We start from the raw sequence: 13,920 nt of genomic DNA, 5'->3' as shown, positions 1-13,920 counted from the left end.
AAACTTCAGAAAGCTTAGGTAAGACTCTACTATTTTAATGCATTACTATGATTAAGTGTCCAGTCGGATGTCTATGTTTCACAAAGCAAATGGAGTAGTTATTTTAACTATTTTTTAAACATTCCGCATGCCTTAGCAGATGGGCAAATAAAGCCCATTAATCCACACTGTCAAAAGAACATGACAAAGGACTCACTAGCCATCATCAACCTACAGACTGCTGATTCCCAAGAGCTCAAAATGAAACTGGCTTGTGTCTATCGCCTTTCTATTAGTGGGAACCTAACACCTTTGGTCCTTAAATACATTAATGGTGGAAGGGCAAATGAGTAGTATAAACCTGAGATTAACTTATGCACAATTTTCAGCTCTTCCTACTTATCCGTTGAAATGTGAAAAAGGCTGTGGGTGAGGGAGATGCCCAAGTTATTCTGGAAAATAGGTACTCAACACTTTTCTAAAAATGATGAGAAAATACAATTGTTACTTCTGGTATACTGAATCATTTGTAACAAATTCATCTGGACATTCATTTTATCACTTCATACTTCTAATTGTATTATCAAGTATGACAAGGCAAGTGAACCTTATCTTGCACAGAATAAATGTTATGTATTGTAGCATGAAACTGCTAATTATTTTCAAGCCTATTTCTGCCTGAATTCAAACCTTTGACCCTCCAGAGTGCCTTTCATTTATATAAATATAATTTAATTAATTAAACAAGAGAAAGATTTGAATTTATAATGTACTTGATTCTGTAAAGTGTTGAGATACCTTAATCTTAGGTTAGGAAGGTATACTGAAGAAAATTGTTTTCAAAATTCTGAGGTATGATACACAATAAAGGGATGGATGCAATCCTACTCAATGTCAGTAACTCTGATTTGATGGTCACTCCCAGCTAACTGTAATCTACACTGTATTTGAAGTCATCCCTGTGGTTGAAATTTGTTAGTCTCTTCTTTCCATGTAGCATTTGTTCGGCTTGGGTGTCAGAGCTCTACAAAAAGATACTAATAGGGCATTGTTTTTGCTTTTCTTAGCAAGTCATCATCAAAGACATCCACTAATAATAATAATCAATTATTATTTTGTACATATGTGTGGCCAAGTTCATCCCTCCAGGTTTTATGACTCCATCTTCAAGAAACCCTTTAAAGGGTGATAGCCTTCTCCAAAGTTGAAAACTGAGAAACTGGAAAGCAACTTCTCAGTGTCCACATCCAGACACAGGACTGAAATGCAGTCCCTAGGAGGGCTTGGCATCAGGGTTGTGGGTTCCAGGAATTTGCATTGTTGGTTTCTTAATTTTTGCAGAAGAAAACCTTTCTCACTCTTCACTAAGATGCTAACCCTTGACTTACTCCTTTCTAATGTAGAAACCTCAAGATTTTATGAACTTTTTCTGCAAAGAGCTAAAAGTATCTATGTTCTCAATAATGTTTGAATTATGGTCCTTCACTCTAAAACAGTCTCTCTGTATGAAAACCATCAATGGCCTGTAAACTAACAGATAAAACACTATAGAAGAATGAGTTAAACCATAAAATTTGAAAAACCTAAGATGATATAAAGCAATCTTCACCATCTTTCCATTATATTAAAGCAAGAGTGAAATTCAGCCTTTTACAAATTTGAAATACATTTCACAAAAAGAAGATAATGTGAATCAAAATGTGATATAACACAAAATGTATTAAGAAAAATGAATAAATCTCTCTCAGATTCTGTCTCTGTGTCTCTTTTTGTGTCTGTCTGTCTCTGTCTCTCCTCTCTCTCCTTCTCTCTCTCCTTCTCTCTCTCTCTCTCTCTCTCTCTCTCTCTCTCTCTCTCTCTCTCTCTCTCTCTCTCCACACACACACATACACACATACACACATGCACACAAGCATGCACACATGCACAAATATATCTCAAAACATACCAGTTTCCTTTGTCAGTGTCTCATATACAAATGAAGTGCCATTATACAAACTATTTCTGTGTTTTCTGGATTACTGCAAATTAATAGCCCCATTAAACACATGTAATTCACAACAAATAACAGACACAAATCTCTTGATAATTATGTCTTCATTGTTTCAAATTAGCACCATGAAAGTCTATTTAACAATGTCTTCAAACAGATTGACCAAATTCTCCCTATAATGCAATCTTTTATTTCATAATGAAATTATTTATTATATCATCCTAAAAACTTTCTTTCAGGTAACTCTCTTAAAGTTATTCTTGTCTGTAGCAGCTGAACATGATCTTAACCCTACTACGTAGGAGGCTGAGGTAGAAGATGCCAAGTTTGAGGCATCTTGAGGTCAAAATATTTGAGAATTATCAATAATTTTAAAAAATATTCTCATGAGTTACTAGAATTTTAAGTATTAGAAATATTAAAATGAATTTCCATTTAAAATATTTTCATTGTTAAGTCTTGTGATTATTTAAAATGTAAAATATGGCTGTTTATTGAATAGCCAGATTGTTGTTATAAGCATGTGTGTGTGTGTGTGTGTGTGTGTGTTAAGTAAAAAGAAATGCCTCATTAGTGTTGGCATAGACTGTTCCTTGATCTTCTAAAATAAGCTCACTGGCTTTGATCAAGCAGATGCGAAATGGCTGCACCTTATGAGCCCATGGTATCACAGTCTAGCTATTGGCATCAACTGTTTCCTAAGCTATGACACCCCCCAAAATATTTTTGTCACTGTTCCATCTTCTGTATTCAACGGTGGCTTTTCTCTCCCATCCCGGTATGATAAAACATGTTGTGTTTTGACAAATGAATATACACACTGCCTCCTTACCTTATTTCCTCATACACACAGTAAATCATTTCTATAACACATCAAAATTAATCTTACAGTAAGAATTCAATCAATTGTAAAAAGCCCTATGCCAGTACAGATGATTCACTCTGGAAAATGGCAAAGTGAAGCAAATATTAAACCAAAGTAAGGGTTGAAGAAGAGAAAGAAGGAGGAAATTCAAAAGATAACTCTTACAGCTCTACCTAGTGACCAAGTTACAGTGCCTGAAATTTTTCTCCTTGTTCTTCATGGTCTATGTTGTTGCACTTTACATACGGTATTTGCAGTATACATCAGAGAATATTTTCATTTATCTGGAGATATTTGTTTCAACCTGATGATCCTACTCACACATAAGAAATGAAACCTATATAATCCCAAGGTTGACATTCTTGCTGCAGCAGCTAGGCTGATGTTAGAGGAATGTGAGTGGATGCTAAAGCAGAAACCAAACTCTGACTGAAGGTTGAAGGCAGCCATAAAAGACTAATGGGCTCACAATCTTTTCTGATGTCTGATTATGTAACCCAGACATCAGGGTTGAACATGGAAGTGATTAATTTAGCCTATATTCTTTTATGTGGGTGGAGAACTATACAAGACACACATATACTTTATTAAAGCCAATAGATGGTCTTGGATTATATAAATATATTTGTTCCCTGTCTATCAGTAGAATCTGGGTGTTTAGAAAATTTGACTAAAATACTTATGATGCAGGGATATTTTCTGAGGTTTACTGACATTCATCAGAGTGCTTCAGAGGGACACAAAAATAGTTAATGGCAAACATTTATAATTAATTTTACATTAGGAGAAGGGAATACCATAGCATTAAGGTACCCTATTCACATTACTCTGGACAGACAAAAATTTAGGAAAAACCTCAGTCAGTCTAACCTAGTTTTTTTTATCATATTTTGAATACTGAGATAACTAAAAAAAAAAAAACAGAGAATTCAGCAATAAATAGATTATACAAAACTAAAAAGGTAAATTTCTGAAGAAGTCTCAAAATACTAAAATTAATAAACACATGTATGGCTTTTGACATAGAAATGATTTTTAGGTCCAAAATATAGATAAATCAAAATAACATAAGAAATTCTTTACTAAAAAATCTCTTTCTGAAATCACCCTGGTATTCCACAACTCTCCTGGTTCTATTCTGCTGAAGATTGTTATAAATTTCAACATATTAAATCTTACAACTGTTCCTAGCCTTGATCTGTAAGTTAGAAGTAAGCATTTTAGACTGTTGATCCAATTAATATGCTAATGTAAAAGATGAAATATAATTAGCTAATATACTGAAAGGAATTACCAATATAGTGAAAAGACATAACAAAATTACTAGAGAATAACTTAAATAGAAACCATATGCACAGAAGAAATCAAAAGGGCCTGTATACAGAGCAATCCCAATACACACATAAAAATACACACACATGCACAAATATACAATGTAAATAGAGTAACTGGCCCCAAACAAGAAACTATGGCCCTCATTTCAAGATGTTCTCTGGAGAACACAAATTTTTACTACTGGACATTTCACTTAACTTTTTTTATATATATATATTTTTTATTCGATATAATTTATTTACATTTCAAATGATTTCCCCTTTTCTAGCCCCCCCACTCCCCGAAAGTCCCATAAGCCCCCGTCTCTTCCCCTGTCCTCCCTCCCACCCCTTCCCAGTTCCCCGTTCTGGTTTTGCCGAATACTGTTTCACTGAGTCTTTCCAGAACCAGGGACCACTCCGCCTTTCTTCTTGTATCTCATTTGATGTGTGGATTATGTTTTCGGTATTCCAGTTTTCTACGTTAATAACCATTTATTAGTGAGTGCATACCTCACTTAACTTTTTTCACCAAAAGAATGAATGCAAAAAATTATTCTTTATAGTGTCTTAGCAGTATAGCACTGGAGAGTTATTAAAAGTATAGAAGAAAATGTGGATTTTCTTCAACATTTGTAAATATTGTTTCAAAAATATATAAAATTTTAAATCATGATGTGTATTTAAAAATTTAAATCATGATGAGTTTTGAAATACCAACACTGAGCTCAAAAGTTCATTTTCCAGTTTCATGGAAGGGGCACAACATTATATCAGGTTTGATAATTATTAAACTCACTTGAGATAATCTCAGAAATTTTGACTAAAAATTGCCTTTAAGAGAGTTCTTTTCTTTCAAAAGGATCCATAGAATCTTCAGTAGAATCCAGTATTTTTTTTATAAAGGGGAGGGGAGTGGAATAGTTTAATTAGAGGTCAATAAATCCCAGACAATGTTTGACACTAACACAAGTTTAAAAGAGAATAAATAGTTCCTCATTTTCCTCTAGGTGTTAGCCTGTGATAGAACGTGCTCTGCAGTTAACTATGTCTGCTGACTTTCTTACAGTGTCTGAAACACTGGAACAATTAGCAAATGGCTGCTCCTTTCCTTCCGTTTGTCAAGAATACACATAGTTTGAAAATAATTGAAGGGAAAGCCCCTAGATGTTGGGAGAGCCTGAGAGCTCCTGAATCTGCATCCAATTGTCACAGAGCCACAGGGCAGTAACCTCCCCCTTTATAGACTTGCCATGAAACAAAATATCATCCAGACGAAAGCAGCAAGATATCAAGTAGCTGTCAAATGCATATGCATGCTATTGTTTCATGCCATGATTTTTATTTGCATACTAAGTTTCAGTCCAAAATACAATTATTTTAACCAATTATAATCTAATTTCGGTTCTGTGTTCTTCAATTTTCTTGAAATTCCTTTAATAAGTAAAGGACAAAATTTTCAGATAACTCAGCAGTAAATTACCTATTTTGATATAAATGAGCAATGTATTTTTCTAATGTTTCAGTTGGATATAATAATATTCGAAAGGGCAATGGGTGCTCCTTCTGGCTCACGTTTGTTTCCTTCATGCTATGACTTCTTGTAACAGCATCCAAGTTCTGGTTTCTTTAAATTCTTGTATATTATAGTTACTAATGGTAGATTTAGTATATTTCTCAAGGAAAAAAGTTATATGTGGTAGACTAAGCAATCAATTACTATGTAATTCTATAATTAAAACCATAGATGCACACATATGCCTGAAAGGCACAGAATTCATTTTATATACAGTATGCTGAAGGTTATCAAGCATTAAATAATTTGATGAACACAGATAAGCGATTTCAATAATTCAGTACTAAAATCCAGCGACAGGAAGATACCTTAGAACTAATATTTGGTAAAAATTAGGGCTTAAAATCTGACACACACACACACACACACATACACAAACATGTGTGTTTGCACGTAAAAATGATTTTAGAATTCTCTCTTTTAATAGATTTTTATAATTCATGCAATTCGAAATGTGCTTGTCACCAAGTTTGCAAAAATATGTAGAAATTTTTAATTAAAAATAAACTCTTGAGCAATCTGTTTCTTAAAGTATTTACTCCATGTTATTTCCAAACATGGTATTGTAGTTAATTCTTTCGAATTATATTTAATTAACATTTTTTTTCATTTTTCTGAAAAAATTTACTTCTGAAGTCTTAGAAGCAATGTGTGCAGCAGTTTGATAGAGCACAATCTTCTCCAACATCTCCATCTGCTGGCTCAGAGAAAAATAAAATTTTAATCTCTATTTTATGTAATTTTAAATTTGTATAATTTATGTACCATTATAGAATTAAAATGTAAAAATGTTAAATTGCTATTGGCTACATAAATTCTTATTTATCACAATAATCCATTAGAATAGAAGCAGATTCATATTAGCAAATTTAAAATTTGTTCTTTAATCCACAAATACTAGGAGATCAACTACTCATATGTATGACCTACTTAGAAAGTTCCACTTTAAATATTTTTCTAATTAGTGCCATATTCAATATTATTAAAATCATTTATAGTATACGGTATTTAATATTTTTTTCTGAAATCCCCTCTTGGTTTTGTTAGCTAACCTTACAGTATGTATAGAAACACAAATACCGACTTACTCAAAAATTGATTTTTTTCTGTTATTATGATAAATTATTCATGAAGAGCTACTAGAGTGCTTTTCCATACTAATACTAAACCTCATACAAGACTTCAGGGGCTGCTCCTAATGAAAAGTATAGCATTTCCAATTCTTTCAAAACCATTAGAAAAACAAGTGAAGTAAATGATCAGAAAGCAATTGTGAGTGGGAGTATACTCATTTATAATCTGGTAGTTTGAAGGTACTGGGGAAATGGTACTGGATGGATGGATGGATGGATGGATGGATGGATGGATTGGTGAGTGGATGGATGGATGGGTGAGTGAATGGATGGATGGGTGAGTGGACAGATGTGTGGATGGATAGATGGATGGATGGATGGATGGATGGATGGATGGATTGGTGAGTGGATGGATGGATGGGTGAGTGAATGGATGGATGGGTGAGTGGACAGATGTGTGGATGGATAGATAGATGGATGGATGGATGGATGGATGGATGGATTGGTGAGTGGATGGATGGATGGGTGAGTGAATGGATGGATGGGTGAGTGGACAGATGTGTGGATGGATAGATGGATGGATGGATGGATGGATGGATGGATGGATGGATGGATGGATGGAAGGATGGATGGATGGAAGGATGGATGGATGGATGGATGGATGGATGGATGGATGGATGGATGGATGAGTGGATGGATGGATGGGTGAGTGGATGGATAGATGGGTGAGTGGATGGATGGGTGGATGGATGGGTGGGTGGATGAATAGGTGGGTGGAATGGATAGGTGGGTAGATGGATGGGTGGGTGGATAGATGGGTGGGTGGATGGGTGGGTGAATAGGTGGGTGGATTGGTGGGTGGATAGGTGGGTGGGTGGGTGGGTAGATAAGTGAGTGGATGGATGGATGGATGGGTGGGTGGGTGGATGGATAGATGGGTGGGTGGGTAGGTAGATGGGTGGGTGGATGGGTGGATGGGTGGGTAGGTGGATGGGTGGAAGATTAGATTCTGAGGTTCTCCACTGATTTCAACTCTTGCTAAAATGACAGTCTCAATTTTCTTCTTTTAGTTTTTAAATTTTTCTCATAATAAAGACTTGTCCAAACATTCATTTGAAAAATTATCCAAAAGGAAAAGAAAGGCTGGAGCAAGGGGGCAGTGGGAAGAAGAAAAGGGCTTGAAAAGAAAAAAAGTCTGAAGGAAAAAAAAGAAACACATCGGAAATCTGTCTTTGTCTTCTCTGGTATCCATGGAAACAAATGGGAACAAACTGGTACTTTCATCATCCCATTGTGACTGCAAAGGTGTGGGAGCTGAGTGCATCAGGGCACATTCTAGATCAAAATAAAATGACGTTCTTTCATTTAACTCTTACACCATTCAGTAGACATCCTTAGACATTTAACTCTGTGTCAGCCTCAATGGTCCTGAGTAGGAGCATCCCTCTCACAAATACAGTTAAATTACTAAGCAGATCTATTCCTCTGACAAAATGATATCCCTTAATTCTAAAGCTTTGCTTTCTTAACAAATAAATCTTAACAAAGAATTTTTTCTGTGCACTCATTAAGATAAAAAATAACCTTGTTCAGAAGCAGCAATTAGTTATTCATATAATTCAACATTGTCATTAGCTCCTTGGGTTTCTGGAGAAAATGGGGGAAAGACATTTTCATCTTACTTGCCAATGTACTTAATGCTGCTGCATCTTTTCTATGAAAGATGACTAAATATAGCAAGGAAACAAATTATCTATTTGAACTGGAGTAAAACCGGAAGCAGACTTTAAACGATTATGTTTACCTTCATAGGTGGGGCAACAGAGACTTTTATCTACTTAACCTGCACGTTATGTTATGGCTGTTTGGTTGTGCTTCGCACATGTCTGCTTTCCTCTTATCTCCTTTCTTCCCTTTAAAGAGTTAAATTAATTGCACAATTTCTACTGTTCTTACCCACCCAAGTAAATATTTGCCTTTGCAAATTTTGAAAATTCAAAAGGGACAAAATAAGTAAAAAATATAAATTGAATTTTTACTTCTTGCTAATGTGGACTCTAGAAAATTCTGTTGACAGAGCCTCATTTCTGTAACTGTGCCATATCAGTTGTCTGTAGCAGTCAGTAAGCTTACAGCATTGGGGTTAATAAGTCAAGATCATGGGTTCTCCTGGGGCATTGTTTTGCTTGTTTCTTTGTGTTATTTTGGTGCCTGGTATACTGCTCTGTGGGTGGGGTAGTTTCCTGATCTGGGAATGTACATTTTAAAATTTTTGCTTCAGTGACTTCCTTTTTTTAAAGAAAAAAATCTATTTCAAAAAAAAATGAAGACTCGGATATAATGGGTTTTAGAACTATGGTCAAATATATGAAATTCAATATTAAAAGAAAAAATGTATTTGTTCCATGTGTACAGACTATTACCACATATCTTAGTACAATTTGTACTAGAAATAAACCCATTCAACCATATTGGCTTGAGGATACACGCCACACAAACTACAATCTCTGAACCTTAAAGAGCCCCAATACCGTGGCTCAACACCTGTTGGAATAGAGAAACATTCGTTTAGTTTGGTGGATGTATTTGTTATTTTCCCAGTGAGCTCATATCATTAGTTTTTATCAACAATCAACTTCTTGATTATTAAATATTTTCAGAATGTCTCAATATTTCAGAATCTTTGTACAATCCCACTTCACAACGCATTTGCTCATACAAATGAAGCTGGGTAAAATTCAGCACAAGTTGCTTGTCAAACTGTAACTCACAAGAAACGGAATCTTCTTGGTAGCACAAAAATGTCCTACCTAATTCAGGAGGTAAATAGGACAATTACAGACACCTTTCACATTTGTTGAAAACATTTTCTGTGTGTTTGTTATGTAATAAAATTTATTGTATTGAGACACTTTTCTATGATATTCTATTACATTTTAATTTTTATTCTTTTATTTTTTGGAGGGGGGCATGTGGAGGTCAGAGGGCAACCCCATATTCAGGTGTCAGTTCTCTCTCTCGTCATCTCAGGGCGTAACCTCAGGTCCGTCAGGTTGATGGAAATGCTTTTATCCACTGAGCCATAGGGTGTCTCTATGAGGAATTTCTCTGTGTACCTCTATCTCTGTCTTTTTCTATCTCTGACTCTATTTCCACCAGCATCTCTCTGTCTCTTTTCTCAACATTAGCATATTAAGAGAACTACCCTTCTTAAAAGGTTCCTTCAGAAAAACTAGAATAAATGCATGTTTTCATGTTTTTGTTTGGGGACAGGATTTGCAAACTGGCCTGCTGATGTCCCTAGTGTTACAGAACTAAAGCACAGAATGCACACAGGCTTTGTAGGGAGGCAGGGGGTCGTGGGTGGGATGGCAACTGGTTGTGGGAACGCTGCCTTGGGCATTTCCTCTGGTGATTTTCCGCTCTGGTACAGGGGAACCAAAGTGGGAGGTGAACCACCTGCAAATCTTCCCCCAAATTGTTATCTATGGAATGGAAGATGAGAACACCAAGACAGGGAACATCTGCCAGCCTGGAGGCCGGAAATGGTAGCAGCTGGGAGCGCGCAGGATGCTGCCTCAGCGCGGGGACCTAGTCGCCGGCCTTGGGCGACCTCTCACTGGCCCAGCAACTGGACACCAGTCATTCTGCCCAAAGTCTTGCCAGAGCGTCCTCATGAGTTCCAGATCCCTACGCAGAGGCCAGGGGCTGATACTGAAAACTGCAAAGGCTAAAATGGCTGGTCTGTGACTTCTTCAGATTTTAAAACTCAGCCGAATGCAATCGCTTCCGAGTCATCCTCAGTCTCCAGTCTCCTTTGCCTGAGCCTGCGATCCTGGAACAAAGCACGCGTGGCGGCCGGCGAGCACTCAGGCCATCCTCGCCTCCACTTGGGCGTAGCTTCAGGGAGCTGAGAATGCACCTAGCTTCTGGTCCTCGCCTTCCTCATCCCTGTTCTGCCGGCGAACAGGCTGAGGTTTGTATCTGGTAGGCATCCCTATCAACACCCGCATCCCCCGCTGTCCGCATCCTCAGCCCTTTGGGGTTTTCATTCTCTTAGCATCCCCTCCATGCCCGCTCACACCAGCCAGTCAGAACCTGCGTCAGTCTCGTGCCCGCGCCCCTCGGGTGGGCGTTATGTAACAGCCCCGGGCCCAACTCCACAACCATTTCCATAACTTGTCCCGTGCACTAGAACGACTTGGGGCTTACAGGGACTGCAGGTCGAAGCTGTCCTGCCAGGCTATGGGACTAAGGCATGAGATCTGTCCAACAGTCCCACAGCGCGCCCTGGGGAACAGCGTGTTCTCTTTTGGTAGAGTGCCAATAGGCGCACAAGAGGGAGGGGGTTGGGAGATCCTCTTTGGAGGCGCCAGAATCAAGCAAGAACCCCCTGAATTCCAAAGACCAGTCCAAATCCAACCCCTACCCTAGATTCTAAGGTGCACATACTGGCACACTGTTCACTGAGTGCCTTTTGTCCCCCACTTTACTGGCTCGCCGGTCAGTGGGGGTCCCAAAGATTACAGCCACCTTCTCTCTCTCTGCACCCTCACACGCACGCGCGTGTGCAGTCACTCCCACCCACACATGACAGGCCAGCAACACACACACACACACACACACACACACACACACACACACACACACCATCCTTTACTGGCATTCAGAGACTTGCTTTCCCTGTGCAGCACTGGAAAGACATGAATATTCATTACTTACAAGCATTGGTGACTGCGAAACTGTTGGCTACCTCCAAATTGTCGATATGGGGTGTCAGTCTGAACTCCGAAGTGGAAAACTGAACCATCCCTACCCGAAATGCACTGTATTCTTGATCAGCGCCCCTTGGAAATAGCCCCCCTGCAAAGAATAAACAGCAAACAAGAGAACATTGTCAGAGCCCTGGCGAGAGAAGAGTGGGGTGCTAGCCCCCAACAGCCCCAGAGTCTCTTATTCACACTATCCACTGGAATAAACATAATCAGTGAGTTGGGCAGCAAGGGTCGGACATCCAAACGGTGCCCAACGGATCTAAGGCACGGAGGAGGGTCTAAAGAGCAAAAATGTTCTCCTTTTTAATCTCAAGCTTTGCGATCATTTCCCCGAAAATCTGAGGGCACTAGGAGATGCCTTCAAGGCAGAAGTAACGCAGTCCCGCGGTCAGGAATGAACAGATCCTTTCCCCTCTATTGTGTCAAAGGCATAGCCATTTCTTTTTGCTTCAGCCTAAGAAAATCATGTATATTCTAGGTAGTTTAAATCTGGAATGCAGTCAAGGTATGACATAAGTCTACATGACATGAATTAATTTGCTCACTATGAACAAAGATTACCACCAAATTATGCACAATTCAAAGGCATAACACAAACGGTACCTACCTATCTGTATGCTGTTAGAAGAGACACCAAAAATCAGTCCCCATAAAACAGGAGAAAGGAGGACAGAAATATGCATAATCTTTTGCATTTCCAAGAAAAGTAGAGCATCCACAAAATACCCCCTCGTTTCCCTTTCCTCCTCTTCCTTCTTTGACCGTTTTTTCCTCAGCAAATTAGATCCTCTGCATTTTGAGGTCGAAATTTAGCAAGGAGCTGCTAAAAACACGAAGTGAAGGCAGAAGAATCCTTATTTCCCAGGTCTAGCTGGTGGCTGTTGATGCCTTGCGTCCTGTCCCTGCTCCTGAAGTCCTGAGGACTGGCTGAATGCAGTTTTTAGCTGAGCTGCCGCTGTGGTCCCGGTGTCTGGGAATATCAGCACCCTCCCATGCACTCACACAATCACCCTCTCTCGAGCTCTCTTCTCCCTCTCTCCTCTCTCACACGCGCGCGCACACACACATACACACACATACACACACACGCACACACACAGGAAAGTCACAGAGAGGGGCAGGCAGTCCCGGGCGCGCGTGCGCGACTCGAGGCAGGCAGCGAGCTCGCGCACCTACCCCTCCCCCGCACAGCGCCCCGCACCCAGCCCAACCCTGGCAGCTTCTGCACGGTGCCGAGAGAGCGCGGCTCAGAGCCGGGCAGCCTGGTGCCTTAGAGCCCTCCGGTCTTGCACCTCCGATTTTAAGCACCGCGGACAGCGCTTTGGTTCCTGCTCTGGGCTGAGGTTGCAGGGTTTACTGTAGCTGCAGAGATGCTCCAGTCAGATCCAAATGCCGCAAAACTGATTTCCGGTTGCTATGCCTAGGAAGCCGAACTGCTAATTGCTGTTGGCGGTGGAGCTTTCTTCCGTAGGGCCCTAAGCACAACGAATATGATTTGATTATCTCAAAATCCACTTAGCAATATCGACACACTGCCTTCTGCCTCTGACCCAGGTAAAAAGCAAACAAAATACTCCCTGAAGGGACGACTCCCCAAATTGTGAACTTTAGCTTCCTATGATGCAAGCATAATCCCAGGGAAACCCAAAATTCTATCCTTAACTACAAAAGATGCCAGGACGGGGGTAACTGGGTGGAACCTTTGAAGGACTTTGTGTAGGAATCCATCTTTAGCGTATGCCCCTTTGGGTTGTGGTTCTATTTGTTCAAGCCACACTGCCTGTGGATCGCCCTTGTACTACAGTGCAGACTCCCTCCTGCTGTATGGTCGGTCATGTAGACTTGGCTCTTAGATGTCCTTTTTTTTTATAGGGATTGAAAGGAACCATAGTCTGCTGGGCTGGAAAAAAAAATAGACCAAGGTAGTCTAGAAAGGATGTATCACCTCATAATCTTCCCAGATTCTTAGCTACAAACCAGATACCCCATTATATTATGGCCTTAAGTTTCAAAAAAAAAATCACTGCCTCAAGGAAGTATATTAGCTCATTGCATCAAGCCTGCTTAAGTATCTGGAATACAACGAATACATTAAAAATTAAAGTTTGTGAGGAGGGGCTTGGTAAAAAGTACTGACGATTGTATGTGCCTGGGAAACTCATGTTCAATACTCTACTTCATGCCAAGCCTTCTCTATATACTTGCTGTGACAATTCTCATTGCAGCCTCAGAAATGCTTTACCGAACTGTATGTTTTCTGTTTTAAACAGAGAAATGAAAGAAGTCTCAGTTCAAAGATCTGTTGCCAGGAGTCAGAAGATAGAAGCTGACAACATCAAAGGGAGA

General features: G+C 39.2%; 1 protein-coding gene and 1 long non-coding RNA gene across 5 annotated transcripts in view; one reads left to right on the top strand and one right to left on the bottom strand.

Annotated features, from left to right (window-relative positions):
- Gria2 (glutamate ionotropic receptor AMPA type subunit 2) overlaps positions 1 to 12,269 on the bottom strand; it is a 113,279-nt gene extending 101,010 nt beyond the window's left edge. For all 3 annotated transcript variants that reach the window (XM_052180307.1, XM_052180310.1, XM_052180308.1), the window contains exons 1-2: positions 12,182 to 12,269; positions 11,522 to 11,662 (exon numbers count right to left, since the gene is read on the bottom strand). In XM_052180307.1, the coding sequence (XP_052036267.1) occupies positions 11,522 to 11,662; positions 12,182 to 12,269 (229 nt within the window). The remainder of the gene's footprint in view (positions 1 to 11,521; positions 11,663 to 12,181) is intronic.
- Positions 1 to 13,920, top strand: part of LOC127683238 (uncharacterized) — a 701,246-nt gene that overhangs the window by 581,081 nt on the left and 106,245 nt on the right. The window lies entirely within an intron of this gene.

The sequence above is a fragment of the Apodemus sylvaticus genome, chromosome 4 (genome assembly GCF_947179515.1).
Source record: "Apodemus sylvaticus chromosome 4, mApoSyl1.1, whole genome shotgun sequence".
In the NCBI taxonomy this organism is placed as follows: Eukaryota; Metazoa; Chordata; class Mammalia; order Rodentia; family Muridae; genus Apodemus; species Apodemus sylvaticus.
Note: the sequence above shows the minus strand (reverse complement) of the source record. Positions and strands in the feature narration are given on the sequence as shown.